Source organism: Babylonia areolata, chromosome 21 (genome assembly GCF_041734735.1).
Source record: "Babylonia areolata isolate BAREFJ2019XMU chromosome 21, ASM4173473v1, whole genome shotgun sequence".
NCBI classification, from domain to species: domain Eukaryota; kingdom Metazoa; phylum Mollusca; class Gastropoda; order Neogastropoda; family Buccinidae; genus Babylonia; species Babylonia areolata.
In genome coordinates, this window is record NC_134896.1 from 8,016,176 (window position 1) to 8,033,812 (window position 17,637).

The 17,637-nt window shown below is 41.1% G+C and overlaps 2 protein-coding genes across 2 annotated transcripts; both read right to left on the reverse strand.

Moving 5' to 3' along the window:
- Positions 1–107: 107 nt before the first annotated feature.
- Positions 108–13,611, reverse strand: LOC143296166 (uncharacterized). The gene is made up of 5 exons (XM_076607974.1): positions 13,453–13,611; positions 9,845–9,978; positions 6,538–7,717; positions 2,833–2,909; positions 108–752 (listed from the first exon to the last, which is right to left on the reverse strand). The coding sequence occupies exons 1-5, from the start codon at positions 13,502–13,504 to the stop codon at positions 666–668; spliced, it is 1,530 nt and encodes a 509-aa protein (XP_076464089.1). The 5' UTR covers positions 13,505–13,611; the 3' UTR covers positions 108–665.
- Positions 13,612–13,703: 92 nt separating this feature from the next.
- On the reverse strand, positions 13,704–16,284 carry LOC143296265 (uncharacterized protein B0403.1-like). Its single transcript, XM_076608101.1, has 2 exons — positions 15,711–16,284; positions 13,704–13,774 (listed from the first exon to the last, which is right to left on the reverse strand). The coding sequence occupies exons 1-2, from the start codon at positions 16,282–16,284 to the stop codon at positions 13,704–13,706; spliced, it is 645 nt and encodes a 214-aa protein (XP_076464216.1).
- Positions 16,285–17,637: the final 1,353 nt, after the last annotated feature.

A 17,637-nucleotide genomic window follows, 5' to 3' on the forward strand; every position in this document is an offset into this window, starting at 1 on the left:
GAATACATGGACTGAAGTGAAAAGAACCATGTTGACAAAGCTCAGCATGGCATTACCAATGGATGGAACCACAAACCACTTGTGTTTTCAGCTTTAAATCACTTTAATAAGTGACAAAACTAGTTTGGACACAGAAAAGGAGAACAAACGGCTATTTACAAAACAACTGTAGTCATAAGACTTTCAACAGTCATGATATGGCTTTTCTACTTTTCCTCAGCCTTGCTAATGAAAACAAAATCAACTTCTTCACACTTTCATATTGATTTTAATATGCACACTTCATGCTTCCATTAAACCCTTTCATGTCTATTCAAAAGAAGAAAAGGAAAAGGCTGCCTTTCAAATCAGAATCCTACCAATCCTCAAAATTGTTCATTGTGTTTTCAGTTTCAATGGAGGATTCAGGAAGAAATAAGTTCTGAGAGGGATGAAAAAAAAATTCTCCAGTGTTCACATTGTATCTTTAAATACTTTGTCCAAAACAAAATCAATTGGGAATATATACATTTGTACTTCTGAATTGCTGTTTAAAAAAAAGTTTCAACTTAAAATGTAACTGGAAAGAGATGAATTCTATGAATTGCTGAGTTCATGATGGTAATGTACAGCTATATCCTGGCTGCATATCTGATGCAGAGTACCTCACTGCACAACCCGACACATCACTGACATTCCACCACCAGCTCAAAACTTTCCACATCTTGTAGGCTCTGGTTCACAGCACTGGCCCACGCCTCCAGTTTGGATGTCTAGAACAACACAACATACTGAACATATTGATGTCTGGAACAACACAACATAACATTACTGAAAATATCACTGATGTCTAGAATAACATCACTGAACATATTGATGTCTGGAACAAAACATTACTGAACATATTGATGTCTGGAACAACACTATTCAACATATTGATGTGTAGAACAACACAACATTACTGAACATATCACTGATGTCTGGAACAGCACAACATTATTGAACATATTGATGTCTGAAACAGCACAACATTACTGAACATACCACTGATGTTTGGAACAACATTATTGAACATATGGATGTCTGGAACAACACAACATTACTGAATATATCACTGATGTCTGGAACACAACATTACTGAACATATCACTGGATGTCTGGAACAACACAAAATTGAATGTCTGGAACAACACATCATTGGATGTCTGAAACAACACACAACACATCATAGGATGTCTGGAACAACACATCACTGGATGTCTGGACCAACACACAACACATCACTGGACAACACATTACTGAACATATCACTGATGTCTGGAACAACACAACATTACAGATGTCAACACATCACTGGATGTCTGGAACAACACACAACACATCACTGGATGTCTGGAACAACACATCATTTGATGGCTGGATCAACACATCACTGGATGTCTGGAACAACACATCATTTGATGCCTGGAACAACACACATCACTGGATGTCTGGAACAACGCAACACATCACTGGATGTCTGGAAAAACACATATAACATCACATCATTGGATGTCGGGAACAATACACAACATATTGGATGTCTGGAACGACACATCACTGGATATCTGGAACAACACAACACATCACTAGATGTCTGGAACATCAGATAGTACATAAAAAGCACAAATATAACTGGAAAATCATTGGTTTTTGTCCTTATACTTCTGTACCGACGACCAGAGGGGAGCATCTCGAAAATCCCAAAAGCTGGATGTGATTCGTCCTGGCTGACTGATTTTGCTTTTTTGAGTAGCCGCTTATAATAAATGTCGTCTAGAGAAGGTAGATCAGCCCTGGTAATCCTAGTGGCACTTTTTATGATTCTGTTAAGGGCTGCGGCTTCTGCCTTGGAAATGTTTCCGTACCAAACAATAATAGTGAAGGTTGACACACTTTTAATGACTGCTCTGTAGAAATCAACCATGATTTCTTTTCCAGTTCCAAACTTTTTGAGGCGCCAAAGAAAGTACAGGCGCTGTTGTGCTTTCTTAACAATTTTTTCTGCATTTTTCTCCCATTTCAAATCGTTGGAAATGATCAGACCAAGAAATTTAAATTCGCTGATGATCTGTACGTGCTTGTCTTTAATGACAAGTGGTCAGATTTGGTCTTCCTGAAATCTAATTAATTCTTTGTTTTTGATAAGTGGATTTCTAAGTTGTTTTGATCACACCAGCTGACAAGTTCTAGTATGGAACAACACATCACTGGATGTCTGGAACAACACAACACATCATTGGATGTCTGGAACAACACATCACAAGATGTCTGGAACAACACATTGGATGTCTGGAACAACACACAACACATCACAGGATGTCTGGAACAACATATAACACATCACAGGATGTATGGAACAACACATAACACATCACTGGATGTCTGGAGCAACACAACACATTGGATGTCTGAAACAACACATCACTGGATGTATGGAACAACTAAACACATCACTGGATGTCTGCAACAACATCCAACGCACAACACATCATTAGGACACTCTCATACTCAGTCCATCCTGAATTAGCTTAAATCAAGAACAATAGTCACAACACTAATTTCAGGATTACAAGAAGACTGGAAAGCACAGGCAAGATTTAAGTTAACTGAAGTGGTAAACCACTTGACCAATGAGGCTGGTGTTCAGAGCAAAAATTGACAATTTTGAATTCTGAAGGTTTTTTTTTGCTTTTTTTTTTACAACCATAAGGCATAATGCAAGGTTTTTTCACTGACTCGTGTTGTGTGAAAAAAAAGAAGAAAAAAAGAAGAAAAAAAAGAAGAAGAGAGATTCCTGTAAAATGTACTTACAGAGTAGCGTCCCTTTTCCCTCTTGTTTTTTGCTGGCCTGTATTCTTTGGCTGCACTCTTGTACAACACTGTTGACACTGAAAACACAGGAACAAAGGTAGAAACACCTTTTGATGCACTCTAGTACCACATTGTAAACATACAGGTCTTTTGCTGCACTCGAGCACAACACTGAAAACACTCAGGTCTTTTGCTGCACTCTAGTACCACATTGTAAACATACAGGTCTTTTGCTGCACTCGAGCACAACACTGAAAACACTCAGGTCTTTTGCTGCACTCTAGTACCACATTGTAAACATACAGGTCTTTTGCTGCACTCGAGCACAACACTGAAAACACTCAGGTCTTTTGCTGCACTCTAGTATAACACTGAAAACACACAGGTCTTTTGCTGCACTCTAGGGCAACACTGAAAACACTCAGGTCTTTTGCTGCACTCTAGTACAACATTGTAAACATACAGGTCTTTTGCTGCACTCGAGCACAACACTGAAAACACTCAGGTCTTTTGCTGCACTCTAGTACAACATTGTAAACATACAGGTCTTTTGCTGCACTCGAGCACAACACTGAAAACACTCAGGTCTTTTGCTGCACTCGAGCACAACACTGAAAACACTCAGGTCTTTTGCTGCACTCTAGTATAACACTGAAAACACACAGGTCTTTTGCTGCACTCTAGTATAACACTGAAAACACACAGGTCTTTTGCTGCACTCTAGTACAACACTGTGAATACTCAGGTCATTTGCCGCACTCTAGGACAACACTGAAAACACAGGTCATTTGCTGCACTCTAGGACAACACTGAAAACACTCAGGTACAAAGGCAGAAACCTCCAGAATACAGTGGATGGGCACATTTGTCAGATTTATTTCAAACAGTTTTCTGAAAGAGAGAGGTTCTTTACCTTTATTTGATAAGTGAAGTCAACAGCTGACACAGAGAGAGAGACAGGTTCTTTACCTTTCTCAGATGAAGTGAGGTCAACAGCTAACACAGAGAGGTTCTTTACCTTTCTCAGATGAAGTGAGGTCAACAGCTAACAGAGAGAGGTTCTTTACCTTTCTCAGATGAAGTGAGGTCAACAGCTAACAGAGACAGGTTCTTTACCTTTCTCAGATGAAGTGAGGTCAACAGCTAACAGAGAGAGGTTCTTTACCTTCCTTTGATGAAGTGAAATCAACAGCTGACAGAGAGAGAGAGAGGTTCTTTACCTTCCTTTGATGAAGTGAAATCAACAGCTGACAGAGAGAGAGAGAGGTTCTTTACCTTCCTTTGATGAAGTGAAGTCAACAGCTGACACAGAGACAGGTTCTTTACCTTCCTTTGATGAAGTGAACAGCTGACACACAAGAGAGAGGTTCTTTACCTTCCTTTGATGAAGTGAAGTCAACAGCTGACAGAGAGAGGTTCTTTACCTTCCTTTGATGAAGTGAAGTCAACAGCTGACACAGAGACAGGTTCTTTACTTTCCTTTGATGAAGTGAAGTCAACAGCTGACACAGAGACAGGTTCTTTACCTTTCTTTGATGAAGTGAAGTCAACAGCTGACACAGAGACAGGTTCTTTACCTTCCTTTGATGAAGTCAACAGCTGACACAGAGAGAGAGGTTCTTTACCTTCCTTTGATGAAGAGAAGTCAACAGCTGACAGAGAGAGGTTCTTTACCTTTCTTTGATAAAGTAAAGTCAACAGCTGACACAGATACAGGTTCTTTACTTTCCTTTGATGAAGTGAAGTCAACAGCTGACACAGAGAGAGAGAGGTTCTGTACCTTCCTTTGATGAAGTGAAGTGAACAGCTGACACAGAGACAGGTTCTTTACCTTCTTTTGATGAAGAGAAGTCAACAGCTGACACAGAGACAGGTTTTTTACCTTCCTCAGATGAAGTGAAGTCAACAGCTGACAGAGAGACAGGTTCTTTACCTTTCTTTGATGAAGTGAAGTCAACGGCTGACAGAGAGAGAGGTTCTTTACCTTCCTTTGATGAAGTGAAGTGAACAGCTGACACAGACAGGTTCTTTACCTTCTTTTGATGAAGAGAAGTCAACAGCTGACACAGAGACAGGTTCTTTACCTTCCTCAGATGAAGTGAAGTCAACAGCTGACAGAGAGGTTCTTTACCTTTATTTGATGAAGAGAAGTCAACAGCTGACAGAGATTCTTTACCTTCCTTTGATGAAGTGAAGTCTACAGCTGACAGAGAGAGACAAGTTCTTTACCTTTATTTGATGAAGTGAAGTCAACAGCTGACAGACAAAGGTTGTTTTTTTTTACCTTCCTTTGATGAAGTGAAGTCAACAGCTGACAGAGATTCTTTACCTTCCTTTGATGGACATGCAGGTGTTAAGGGAAATGAGCGAGCTGACAGACTTGCTGGTAACGCAACACCAACGAGCGGCCTACATCTAGGAAAATCGGAAATCCTCAGAAAAATCAAAGAATACCAAAAAGAACAGGTACAAGGCCATCACACCATCGATCGCCTCAAAGAAATAAAAGCAGAGAGAGGGAGCGGCCGCAAGTCTAACATGAAAGGTAGAGCACGATGCTTTGCAAATCAAACAAATATCGGCATCATTTCCAAACCAACATTGCGCAAATTTCTTCAAAACGGAACAGTCTCTGTGGGCCTTTCCAAATACAATAGACTGAGCAACACACTAGACGCCACGTTTTTGGCATCAGAGATCTTTTCCCATCCCTCTTGCGGCCAGTCAGTGGCAGCCTCTGTGCGTGTGTGTTTGTGTGGATGTGTGGGTCTGTGCTTTTGAGTGCGTTTGTGAATGCGCGAGAGTGTAAGTGTACACAAGTGTCAGGAGAGATCTGTGTACGTGTGTGTGTGTGTGTGTGTGTGAGAGAGGAGGTGGGAGTGCGGGGGGAGGTGGGGTAGAGGATGAGGTATGTGAGTATATGCATGCCTACACTGTGGGAGAAACAGGATATTGGAACGTATATATACATATATATATCTTTGTATATATGTGTGTGGGGTTGGGGTGGGAGATATGGGCGTATGTGTGTGTGTGCTTGTACAAGTAAGTGTTCATCTCTGTGAGTGTGTGTTTGTGTGTGTGTGTGCCGTGGAAGCTGCGATACGTAGACTAGAAATGAGTGTGTGGAGGAGGGGGGTAGAGGAGGTGCAAGGTAATGTGTGTGTGTGTGTGTGTGTGTGTGTTGGAGCTCATGTACGTTTATATGTATTTGACGGTGCTTTCATATCTGTGAAACTGCATGTTTGGTGCATTTCTGTTGTGCATGTGTGGGTGTGTGTGTGAAAGTGTGTCTTCATGTTTTACATTTATTCGCTTATTTATCACCATTGTTGTCTTATTTATTTATTTATTATTATTATTTATTTATTTATTTTAATTTTATTTATTTTATTTTTTTTTAATCATTTTATTAGTATTACTATTATTATTACTACTACCTTTTTCTATATTATAATTATTATTCATTTATTTATTTATTTATGTAAGCTTATCTATTATTTATTCCCCCGTTTTTTTTTGTTTTGTTTTTTTTCCTCAAGGCCTGACTAAGCGCGTTGGGTTACGCTGCTGGTCAGGCATCTGCTTGGCAGATGTGGTGTAGCGTATATGGTTTGTCCGAACGCAGTGACGCCTCCTTGAGCAACTGAAACTGAAACTGATGAAGTGAAGTCAACAGCTGACAGAGAGAGACAAGTTCTTTACCTTCCTTTGATGAAGTGAATTCAACAGATGACAGAGGTGAAGTGTTCAGAAAATCCATGTTCCCCTGCAGCGGTTCATCCTCCATGAATCCTGGCAGGGTGGGGGTGGCTGCACTGTTCCTGTCCTCACTGGTGCTCAGGTCCTCCCCCAGGGAGATGCCTGAATCATGCGTCCCCTCCTCCTCTCCCTGGACTGATGGGGTGGGGGTGCGCTGTCGCAAGATCCGCATTTGCGGCGGTGAAAGCTGTGTCTGACTGCTGGGGGGATACTTCTTGGCCCACCTGTTCTTGACACATTCCTTCGCTTTCTGGGACAGTCCACTTTTCTTGCATGTCACAAGTGACTGCTTAGTTTTAGGTAAGTCTGTTTTTTGGCATTTTGCTGCTGCTCTGTCAACAGCATCTTCCTCACGCAATTCACACATTTTTCTTTTCAGGGTCTTTCTGGGTGCTGGAGCAGATTCTGTTGTCCTCTGCTCTGTCTTTCTGGGTGCCGGAGCAGAGACTGCTGAAGCAAGTGGCAAAACAGGAAGGGCAGGCTCCTTAAAACTACCAGAAGCTGAAGAACTGGAACTCTTTGACACTACAACAGCTTTCCTTGGAGTTTTTTTGCAGTTTATTTTTCCTGCTGGTGTTTGTGATGGAAGATGCTCTTTTAAGTCCTCAAAGCTGACTGATTTGCCATCAGAACCCTTTTTCCCAAGCTGTCTGAGACTGGCTTGGGTCCGTGGAGACTGGTCTGTGATAGGAAGGATAGGGGTGACACTCATGTCCATGTCCAACCCCAGCTTTGGAACCAACACTTGTAAATATCGCTGACCTTTTCCACAGGATTTTCCTGGCTTGGACATGCGGTCTGCCACTTCTGACAGAGGAGTGCTGGTTTTCTTTTTATTTTCTGCTGGAGGTGCGCACTGATTATGGCCTTTCTTTTCTTTCCCTTTCTGTTGCTTGGTGACATTACCTTTCTGCTGTTTGGTCACATTACCTTTCTGCTGCTTGGTCACATTACCTTTCTGCTGCTTAATCACATTAACTTTGCTGGGTCTGACAGTGGTCAGTAAGCCTTTCTCTGGTGTTTTCTGTGAACCGTTCGCAGAAAAAGATGCAGACAGAAAGGAGTTTCCAGAAATGAAGTCGTCTGTCTCGTCAAATTCATACTGGTCTTTCTTTGGTCTTTTCTGAAACAGGATTGACATGAAGATCAAAGGTCAGACCATCAGAACGCTGACAGTAATACTACTGCAAAGGCATTTCAGTTATTAAAAAATAAAATCCCAAACACAAAGCCTATAAATTAGTTATAAAATCCAGTTCTGTTCACTTCCAGTTTCATCTTTTCTGATGACCAGCATTGTCTGAAACTTTCGACAACAAACTGAAAGGCGTTGTTTACTTTTTACACTGACAATCATAGAGTGGTTGACTCAGCCATATGGGGTCAAAGTTTCAATGACTGTAGATGAAGGAGAGATACTAGAGGGATTAGGGTAGAATGACAGGGAAGGAGGGTGTCAGACTTTGATTTCAATGGCCATTTCATCATGGTGTCTGCACATTGCACAGGTCTGTTGCCAAAGCAAAAATTTGTAAGTATTAAAAAAGTTGAAAGAAAAGCTGATGGAGAAAAGTAATATTTTATCATTTTCATTTCAAGACCTTACTGAAAAATAAATTCAGACACTTTAATTTTGGTTAATGTGATTTCTTGTCAAGCTGTACCAAGCACAAAAAATTGCTCTCCAGTACAGCAGATTAAAAATCGATTAAGTTTTTATTTCCATACCAGTGCATGCTCCAATGGCTTAACAATGAAAACAGTAAAGCGAGGAAACAAACAGTACAGAAATCCCCTCCTTTCCCCCTCCCACCTTCAAATCCTGGTGCTGTGTGATTACTTCTGACAATCGTTTCTTCTGAAGTCTTCAGAATAATGCCATGAATTTCGTTCACTGTTTTACTTATGATCAGTTTCTAATCTTTCAAACTGCAATATATGTACCTATATCAGTATATGATCTGTTAAAATTAATTTACAGCCATATTTCGGAAAGAGTATTTTTTTGAAATAATTCTCATTTAAGTATATATATATATATATTATTACATATAATAATATATGTATTTTTTAAAATAAATATTTTATTCGAGTTTAACATTTAATACATACAGACGGACATACAAAACCAACATCTGAAATCAACAATATTTGCCACTGTGCACCACCTAAACTGCAAATCAGGAAAACAACACAACATTGTCTTCATACAAAGAAAAAACAAACAAAAAAGTCACATGCACTGTATAAACATGATAGAAATTTGTTTTACCTACACGTCGGGTGTAACGAAAGTTGGATATAAATTATAATGAAGCAATTTTGAATGTCCTCAGTGATTCATTTTAAGTGGCTTTGAGCTTGTACTTCCACAGATGCGCCACAAGATGGGTGGACAAAAGATATCTGAGGCCATAAATGTAGTGTCTAGTATGTTGTTCAGACTACTGTATTTAGGAAGACCCAGAGAGACCCTGGTCCATTTTGATGAAATCTGTGCATTGTTAGTTTTGAAGTGATGCTAATGTTAATTTGATTTACACTGCAAAGCAAAACAGAAAAAAGAAAAAAAAGTCACAATCTCCAGCCTGACAATGGAAGCTGAAACTGACACATGCTCTCCACTGGCTGGCATCTATAGATCTGTATGTTTGCCTGGAAATCAATGTGCCATAATTATAAATCTGACTCTATAAATCTCCTACAAAAAAAAAAAAAACGAAAAAAAAAAGACAATGGAATGGGGAGCCCAGAGTAGCATGAGGCAATGCACAACATTTAGATATAAAAGCTTACATGGGTTTACTGCTCTGGACATGCAGGCTTTAAGAGAAATGAGAGCTGACAGGCTTGCTGGTAGTGCAACGAGCAGTCTCCATCTGAAATCCTACGAAAAGTAAGAGAGTACCTAAAATACAGGTACAAGGCCATCACACCATCAATCGCCTCACAGAAAGAATGACAGAGAGAATGACTTCAACAAGCAGCCATAAGTCTAACCTGAAAGGTGGTGCATGATCCTTTGCTTATCAAATCAATACACCCCTGTCAGTGGGTATACAGAGTGGGTATGTAGCATAATGGCCTATTTCAACAATGTTTCTTTTCTTGTTTTTGTCACTTTTTTTTTGGTGCATGTCATTGTTCACAAGCAGGCATGATACTGTGTCTGAATATGTGGGTGCTAACACTTAAGTTACCAACAGCGTTGACAGATGATTAATCAAAATATTTCAAATTGCCAACAAACCTGCTCAGCCTTGGGCTTTGCTTTTTTCACCACCTTGGGACTGACTTTCCCCGGCATTCGTTTGACCATCTTCCCATCACCAGTAGGAGTCGCTGCATTCTTTTTTGTCTGGCTTGTGGCCGATCTTCTTTTGACTGCAAGCATATATGTATATCACTATCAGTTTCAGGGAGAAGATTGGAATTAGGCTTGAAATAAAATAATGAATTAGAATCAATCTGATTTGAGTGAGATCTTAGTATGTCACATGCAATGAATATTGTATTATTGATATATATAGATCTGCACACACAAACATGTACACACAAAAACGTTTAAGTTGAATAACAAACACAGTTATGACAGTCACAGAGTTTGATTTCTTTAATATGAATTGTCATAATTGAAGCTCAAATTCTGATTTTATGCATGCAACCAAACCATTTGCTGATGACTGCCACAACACTGTGGATGCCATCACACATCTGACAAGCATGACAGAGTGACACAAAATCCTTTTTAGTTATTTTAGTTTGTGCGGCCATGCAAACCAGATAGCTGATGTATATATTATATGTGTGTTAGTCTATGTGGTCATGCAAACCAGATAGCTGATGTGTGTGTGTGTGTGTGTGTGTGTGTGTGTGTGTGTGTGTGTGTGTGTGTGTGTGTGTGTGTGTGTGTGTGTGTGTATGTTAGTCTATGCAGTCATGCAAACCAGATAATTGGTGTAATATGTGTGTTCAGCTATGCAGTCATGCAAACCAGATAGCTGATATAATATCATGTGTGTTAGTCTATGCGGCCATGCAAACCAGATAGCTGATGTAATATCACATGTGTTAGTCTATGCAGTCATGCAAACCAGATAGCTGATGTAATATCATGTGTGTTAGTCTATGCGGTCACGCAAACCAGACAGCTGATGTAATATCATGTGTGTTAGTCTATGCGGTCATACAAACCTGATAGCTGATGTAATATCATCAAACCAGATAGCTGATGTAATATCAAACCAGACAGCTGATGTAATATTTTTTATTCATTTATTAAGACATCTTGCATATTATTGAAGCTCTATGCGCTTTACAATAGCACTAAAACATTCACTCAAACATCCCCACACAAACATATGCATACAATTTAAAACATAGATAAGAGAGATCAATTAAAAGAGGTCATGTCATTGATTAAATCAAGAAATGTATCAGATGTAAAAAGATAAAAACGAAATAATGATAACAAAAATGTAGACAACTGAAACTCAAAGACACACACAAGCACGTATGCGCATATATTATATATACGTACGTACATACATACAAAACACACACACACATATGCACACATGCATGCACCAACTAACGCATGCATACCCAGACACACTACTCATGCAATGACACACACATACACACACACCTGCACTGTACAGGCACATGCACACACGAACACAGATCAACAATCAAATAATGCAAATTAACTACGACATTACATGATAAAACAGTTCCTGCTAAGCATTTCCCTGAAGAAACACTGCATGACAAACAACTGAAACAAACAGACTACAACATTACATGATAAAGCAATATTCATCAAATATTTCTAGTAAAAACGTATGTACATTACATTTTATGAAATTAAACATGAAAATGTAAAAAAATTGTACGCATTGTAACCCCCCCCCCCCCACATCATGTCTGTTGCATGTAACTTGTAAGACAGGAGGGTTTGGAGGGAGAGCAAGAGAGAAGGGGAGGGGAGAGACAGAGAGAGAAGGGCACGGGTGGGAGAGAGAGAGAGAGAGAGAAGGGTGTGTGTGGGGGAGAGAGAGAGAGCTTGAGAGTAATGATTAAAATTCAAACGCTGGTTTTCAATCCTAACAGTTCAGTTACTCAAGGAGGAATCACAGCATTGATTGATTGATTGATATGGATACTTATATAGCGCCTATCCTCGGTCAGAGACCAAGCTCTAAGCGCTTTACATACACGGGGACATTTGCACCACAGGCTGCCTACCTGGGTAGAGCCGACTGACGGCTGCTACTGGGCGCTCATCATTCGTTTCCTGTGTCATTCAATCACATTTCAGACGCACACGCATACACACTCAGACAGACATGTGACATTTTACGTGTATGACCGTTTTTAATTACCCCGCCATGTAGGCAGCCATACTCCATTTTCGGGGGTGTGCATGCTGGGTATATTCTTGTTTCCATAACCCACCGAACGCTGACATGGATTACAGGATCTTTAACGTGCGTATTTGATCTTCTGCGTGCGCATACACACGAAGGGGGTTCAGGCACTAGCAGGTCTGCACATATGTTGACCTGAGAGATCGGAAAAATCTCCACCCTTTACCCACCAGGTGCACCGAGATTCGAACCCGGGACCCTCAGATTGAAAGTCCAGCGCTTTAACCACTCGGCTATTGCACCCGTTCAAACAAACAAATCCATGAACACTACACATCTGCTAAGCAGATGCCTGACCAGCAGTATAACTCAACGCACCTAATCAGGCTTTGAGAGGAAAAAAAATCCTAACAGTAGCACAAAAATGACAGCATAATCACATTTTTTGTTGTTGTTTTAATCTGATTCTCTACATGATTTTATCTTTTTAGATGGAAATAAAATATTGGCAATATCCACATTTCTTCCCCTCCACCCTCTGTGTGACTGATGGAGTGAACATCCATGCCTTGTTGTGAATACTGCTCATTCCGTCTTGAGGGGAAAAAATGTAGATATTGCCAAAACATCTGCCCCAGTCTTTTACTCTTTACCCACAAAAAACAACAACCCCCCCCAAAAAAAACACAAAAAAAAACCAACAAAAAACAAAAAAAAACAACTTACCTTGTACTGCTCCAGCCCTCATTCTATCATAATCTAATCAGGCATCATTTGTTCCAGCTATCATGTCCATTGCTAGTCTTATCAGTCTCATTTACTCTCAAGTCTCGTCTTCACTGGTGCCACAAATCTGGACCCTAAATGAACATTAATTTTCTACCAAGTCTAGATTTAGACACTAAATGGATAGATGTAATGAAGAGTTTCAGTTTCAGTAGCTCAAGGAGGCGTCAATGCGTTCGGACAAATCCATATAATCCATATGTAATGAAGAGATACTATCAAGTGTGAACCAAACGTCTGACTCAGTTGATGTCGGTCTTGGAACCGAATTGGATAAGAGCATTATCTGTTATATGTTGTGTAAATTTTCTTCACTACTGATAGGTGAAAGATGGTTTAGACAGTCGTTCCATCTCTCCCACGGCACGAATCCTCGTGTTTCCAGTTTCGGTTTTGGAAACCTGTACGTTTCCACAATGTGACAATGGCGACCATTCCTCCATACTACCCAGTGTGTCAACAAGGACCTATTAACATCGTGACTTCATTCAGTGATTCATCCTTGCTTGATGAAAGACGATTCTTACAGTGCGGAAATAAATGGTCGAATAAAATCATAAGAAATAAATATCACATCGTATTTGAAACACTTGGTTGTGCGGTATGCGTGAGTGACGGGCAGCGCAGGCCACAGTGGTGTGGTGGGGGCCTCTGTCCATGGGAAAAACATCGTGTTCTGTCTCCATGTACACTGATAGCATACCTGTCGATTGCGGAGTCTTCCGTCCTTTCAGTCGTGTCCTTCTTGCTGCCATGGTGTAGCTGTGTCACCAAGTAAACCAGCTCTAGGCATCCAAAACAACTTTCGAACAAATCGCACTTTTCTATTTTCTTCGGATTTCGCCTCAAATTTGGCGGCCCAGAAAATATGAACGCGTACGCATGCGCAAAGGCTAAGTTCGCATGTGACGTCATCAAATTCTGTGCTCGTTGGGAAACACCGTCGCAGTCCTGTTAAGTTGCCTGGGGAGGTTTGTCGCCCGTGTGCGAACTCGACGCCTCGTTGCAGGTTTCAGCCGTTCGCGCTACAATGTCACGAGGCTTCAAAAAATGATACGCTGACACCCGTGGGCGACGGGCCCAAGCATCGTGTGTGTGTGTGTAGATATGTTCCTAAAAAATATTTGTCTCCAAAATCGGTTTTTAATTTTTGTAATATGCTTAAAGGAGGCAAAAAAGTCATTTTAGCTGTAAGTAAGATGATTAGGTTTGGAAATGTTGCCTGGTTATACTTTTGGAGTTAAAAGACATTTGTGGTTTCTCAACTTTTATGTGAGATTGTTGTGTATTTGGAAATGTTTGTTCTGGGCACGAAAATATTATTTTGCAGTAATCCTCCATACTCCAATAGGAGTGAAACTTGAACTTGAACTTGAACTGTACTATGTTTGAGGTCCAAAGACCTGTTCATCGCTCCGTGTGGGTCATCAGTTGTACATACTAAACTTTGCATGCGTGGCTTATTGGCAAGACGGATTGTACTTGTCTGGCTTGTTCTTCCAGTAAACATCCAGTCTGTTCTTAACCTTTCCCGTACGTCGCCTAAAATTTTGCGCGCCGTACGTCGTGGGTGTGCAGAAACCCATGGTTTCTAAGAAGGAATGACCCCTCGCTGTACGTCGTGGGTGTGCAGGCACCCATGGTTTCTGTGTACGAACTAACCCTTCGCTGTACGTCGTGGGTGTGCAGGCACCCATGGTTTCTGTGTACGAACTAACCCTTCGCTGTACGTCGTGGGTGTGTAGGCACCCATGGTTTCACTGAAGAAATAAGACCTTGCCGTACGTCGTGGGTGCACAGTAACCCACACCTGTCCGTAAAGCAAATTTGACTTTTCTTCAGCAGACTTGCATGCGCAGTTTCCACTTGTGCGTGTAGGCTATTTACTCCAGTGCTTGACCAGGCGCATTGTGAATAAGTTTTGCCCGTGAGAAGAGAATGTTGTTACTTACAAAAAACGTTTTTTTTTGTTTTTTTTGGGTTTTTTGTTTTGTTTTTGTGTGTGTGTGTGTGTGTGTGTGTTGTTTTTGTTGTTGGTTTTGTTTTGTTTTTAGCGGCTACACGCCCATCCTCTTTCGGTCAAGGCAGATGCCCTAACATAGCAGCAACAGCCTGGTATCAGTCCCCCCTTCCCTTGGCCTAGATCTCGGCATTCCTGGCTGGCTGGCTGGCATTTTTTTTTCTTTCTTTTTTTTAGCCATAGTCGGGTTTTCTCTACTTTGAACAGATTAGGATAAGAATAAAATTTCTATATCAACTATCTTTCTTTTTTTAGCCATAGTCGGGTTTTCTCTACTTTGAACAGATTAGGATAAGAATAAAATTTCTATATCAACTAGATTTTAGATCAATTGATTTCAGACTTACAAAAATATCCAGTTCTTAGAAAGGCACTTTAATTCCAACTAGATAAAAAGCTATCAATCAGTTGCTCCCGATCATTCTCTACAAGAAAAACAGTTCATTCAATATTGTTGAAGATATCTAGTGCAATAAATATTGTTTTCTGAAATTAGTTACAACTTTAGAGTAAAACTTGCCGCAGACTTGAACCGGGATACGATCAACAAAAGACAAGGTCACTCTCATCTCTCTCTGTAGCGAGCCCAAGTGACGTCATGTCGACAACGCGTGGCGCGCAAGCTTTGCATGGGTGGCTCCACCCCCACGACGTACGGCGTGCAAGGTTTATTCTTTGGGAGTATGGGTGTCGTCACACCCACGACGTACTGGGACATTAATTGATTAATAACTTCTTTGTTTATGTATAAAAGAAAATAATGTTCAGTGGATATGTAGTAAACTATATTATGGACAAAGTCATGAAATTATGTGGAAGTGGCTTCAATATTACTTGAGTTACAGAGCAAAAACACTTGTCTGGGTGATTTCACACCCACGACGTACGGGAAAGGTTAAAGGCATTCACCGACGGTGCCAAGACCACTTCGTCTGGGAGACTGTTCCATGTCTTGGTGACCCTTTCACTGAAAAAGTGTTTCCTGGTGTCGCAGTGGGTGTGGTGCGGGAACAGTTTCTTCACGTTTCCTCTGGTGCCTGAATCCTCTGCAGTTTCAAGTTTTGGTTTTTCGGTTCTGTGGAGTCCGTGGACATACTTGAATGTGTCTATCATATCCCCTCTGAGTCGTCTGTGTTCCAGGCTAGGCAGGTCGAGTCGTTCTAGTCTTTCCGCGTAAGGTAGCTCACTGATCGAGGAGATCAGCTTTGTGACTCGGCGCTGCACGTCCTCTAGCTGCTTACATAATGTCTTGTGTCTAGGTTGCCACACAGTTTGTGCGTACTCGAGGATAGGCCTCGCTATTGTTTTGTACAGCTGGATGAAGAGCTTGCAGTCTAAGAACTCGAAGGTTCTGCGGATGATGCCAATTACACTGTTCGCTCTTGCTGTGACACTGTCCACGTGCTGCTTAAATTTGAGGTCGTTATCATCTTGAACACCGAGGTCTGCTTCCACCTCACTTTCTGCCAAGGGTATTTCACTGATGGTTCCGGTTTCAGCATCTACATGCTTCATATGGTACGATGCTATTGATTTTCGTGTGCCGATTTTCATCACTTTGCATTTCTGTGGGTGGAATCTCAGAAGCCAATCGTTTGACCAACTCTGGAGGCTGTCTAGGTCTTGCTGGAGAGATGCGGTCGATTCCTGGTTGTCGCTAGCGGCATAGATTTTTGTGTCATCTGCAACTGAGTTTGACGGTGTTTTGTACATGTCGTTTCGGTAGATCGTTGACATAGATGACAAACAGGATTGGTCCTAGTACACTGCCTTGAGGGATACCGCTTGTGACTGCTACTTCGTCTGAGAAGTTTCCATTGATTCTGACTCTTTGTTTTCGGTCTCCAAGGAAGGCTGATATCCAGTTGAGTATTGGGCCTTTTACTCCGTGGGCTTCAACTTTCTTCAGCAGACGACGGTGCGGTACAGTGTCAAAGGCTTTTTGTAAGTCCATATACACGACGTCAATGCTGCTGCCGGAGTCTATCAGCCTGGTCCAGTCATCGAGAGCTTCCAGTAAATTGGTCACGCAAGATTTCCCCTGAACGAATCCATGTTGCTCTTCACATAGTAGTTCATTGCGCTGTAGGTGATTAATTATTTCTGTCCTCATGAGCATTTCCATTACCTTGCACAGGATACAGGTCAGGCTGACAGGTCGGTAGTTTTCTGGCTGCTGTCGGCTTCCTTTCCTCTTGTAGATAGGAGTGACTGTGGCTTCTTTCCAATCATTAGGAATTTCCCCACGTTCCAGAGTGAGGCGGAATAGATGTGCTATTGGACGTGCTAGAGACCCTGCTGCCTTCGCCAACACCATAGGGTGGATTCCGTCGGGTCCAGGTGCCTTGTTTGTTTTCAGATTTTGAAGTTGCTTTTTCACATCTGCTTCAGTGATGTTTACCTCTTGCAGTATTTCCTGGATGTTGTACTCGGGTGGTGGTGGTAGGTTCTCCTCTTCTTCCTGGGTTAAGACTCTTTGAAAAAATTCGTTTAGAACGTCTGCCTTTTCTTTGTCTGTTGTCGTTTTTTTTTCCGTCAGCTATTTTCAGATCTGCAATGCCTGACCTGCATTTGGTTTTCGACTTGATATATGACCAAAAGACTTTGCTGTTATTCTTTGCGTTGGCTGCGACCTTTTCCTCTCTACCTCTTTTCGCTTTGTGGCACGCTCTTCTGGCATGGTTATTTGCGCGACGGTATTCCTGATAATTAAAACTTGAAACTTGAAACGTGTGTGTGTTTGGGGTTTTCTAAAGACACATTTTGGTGTGTATGTAGCATTGATGTTATGTGTTATATTGTGTTTTTTGTTGTTGTTGTTTTTGCGCTTCCGACCTCCTCCAAAGTAAAAGAGTAATCAACTGGTTG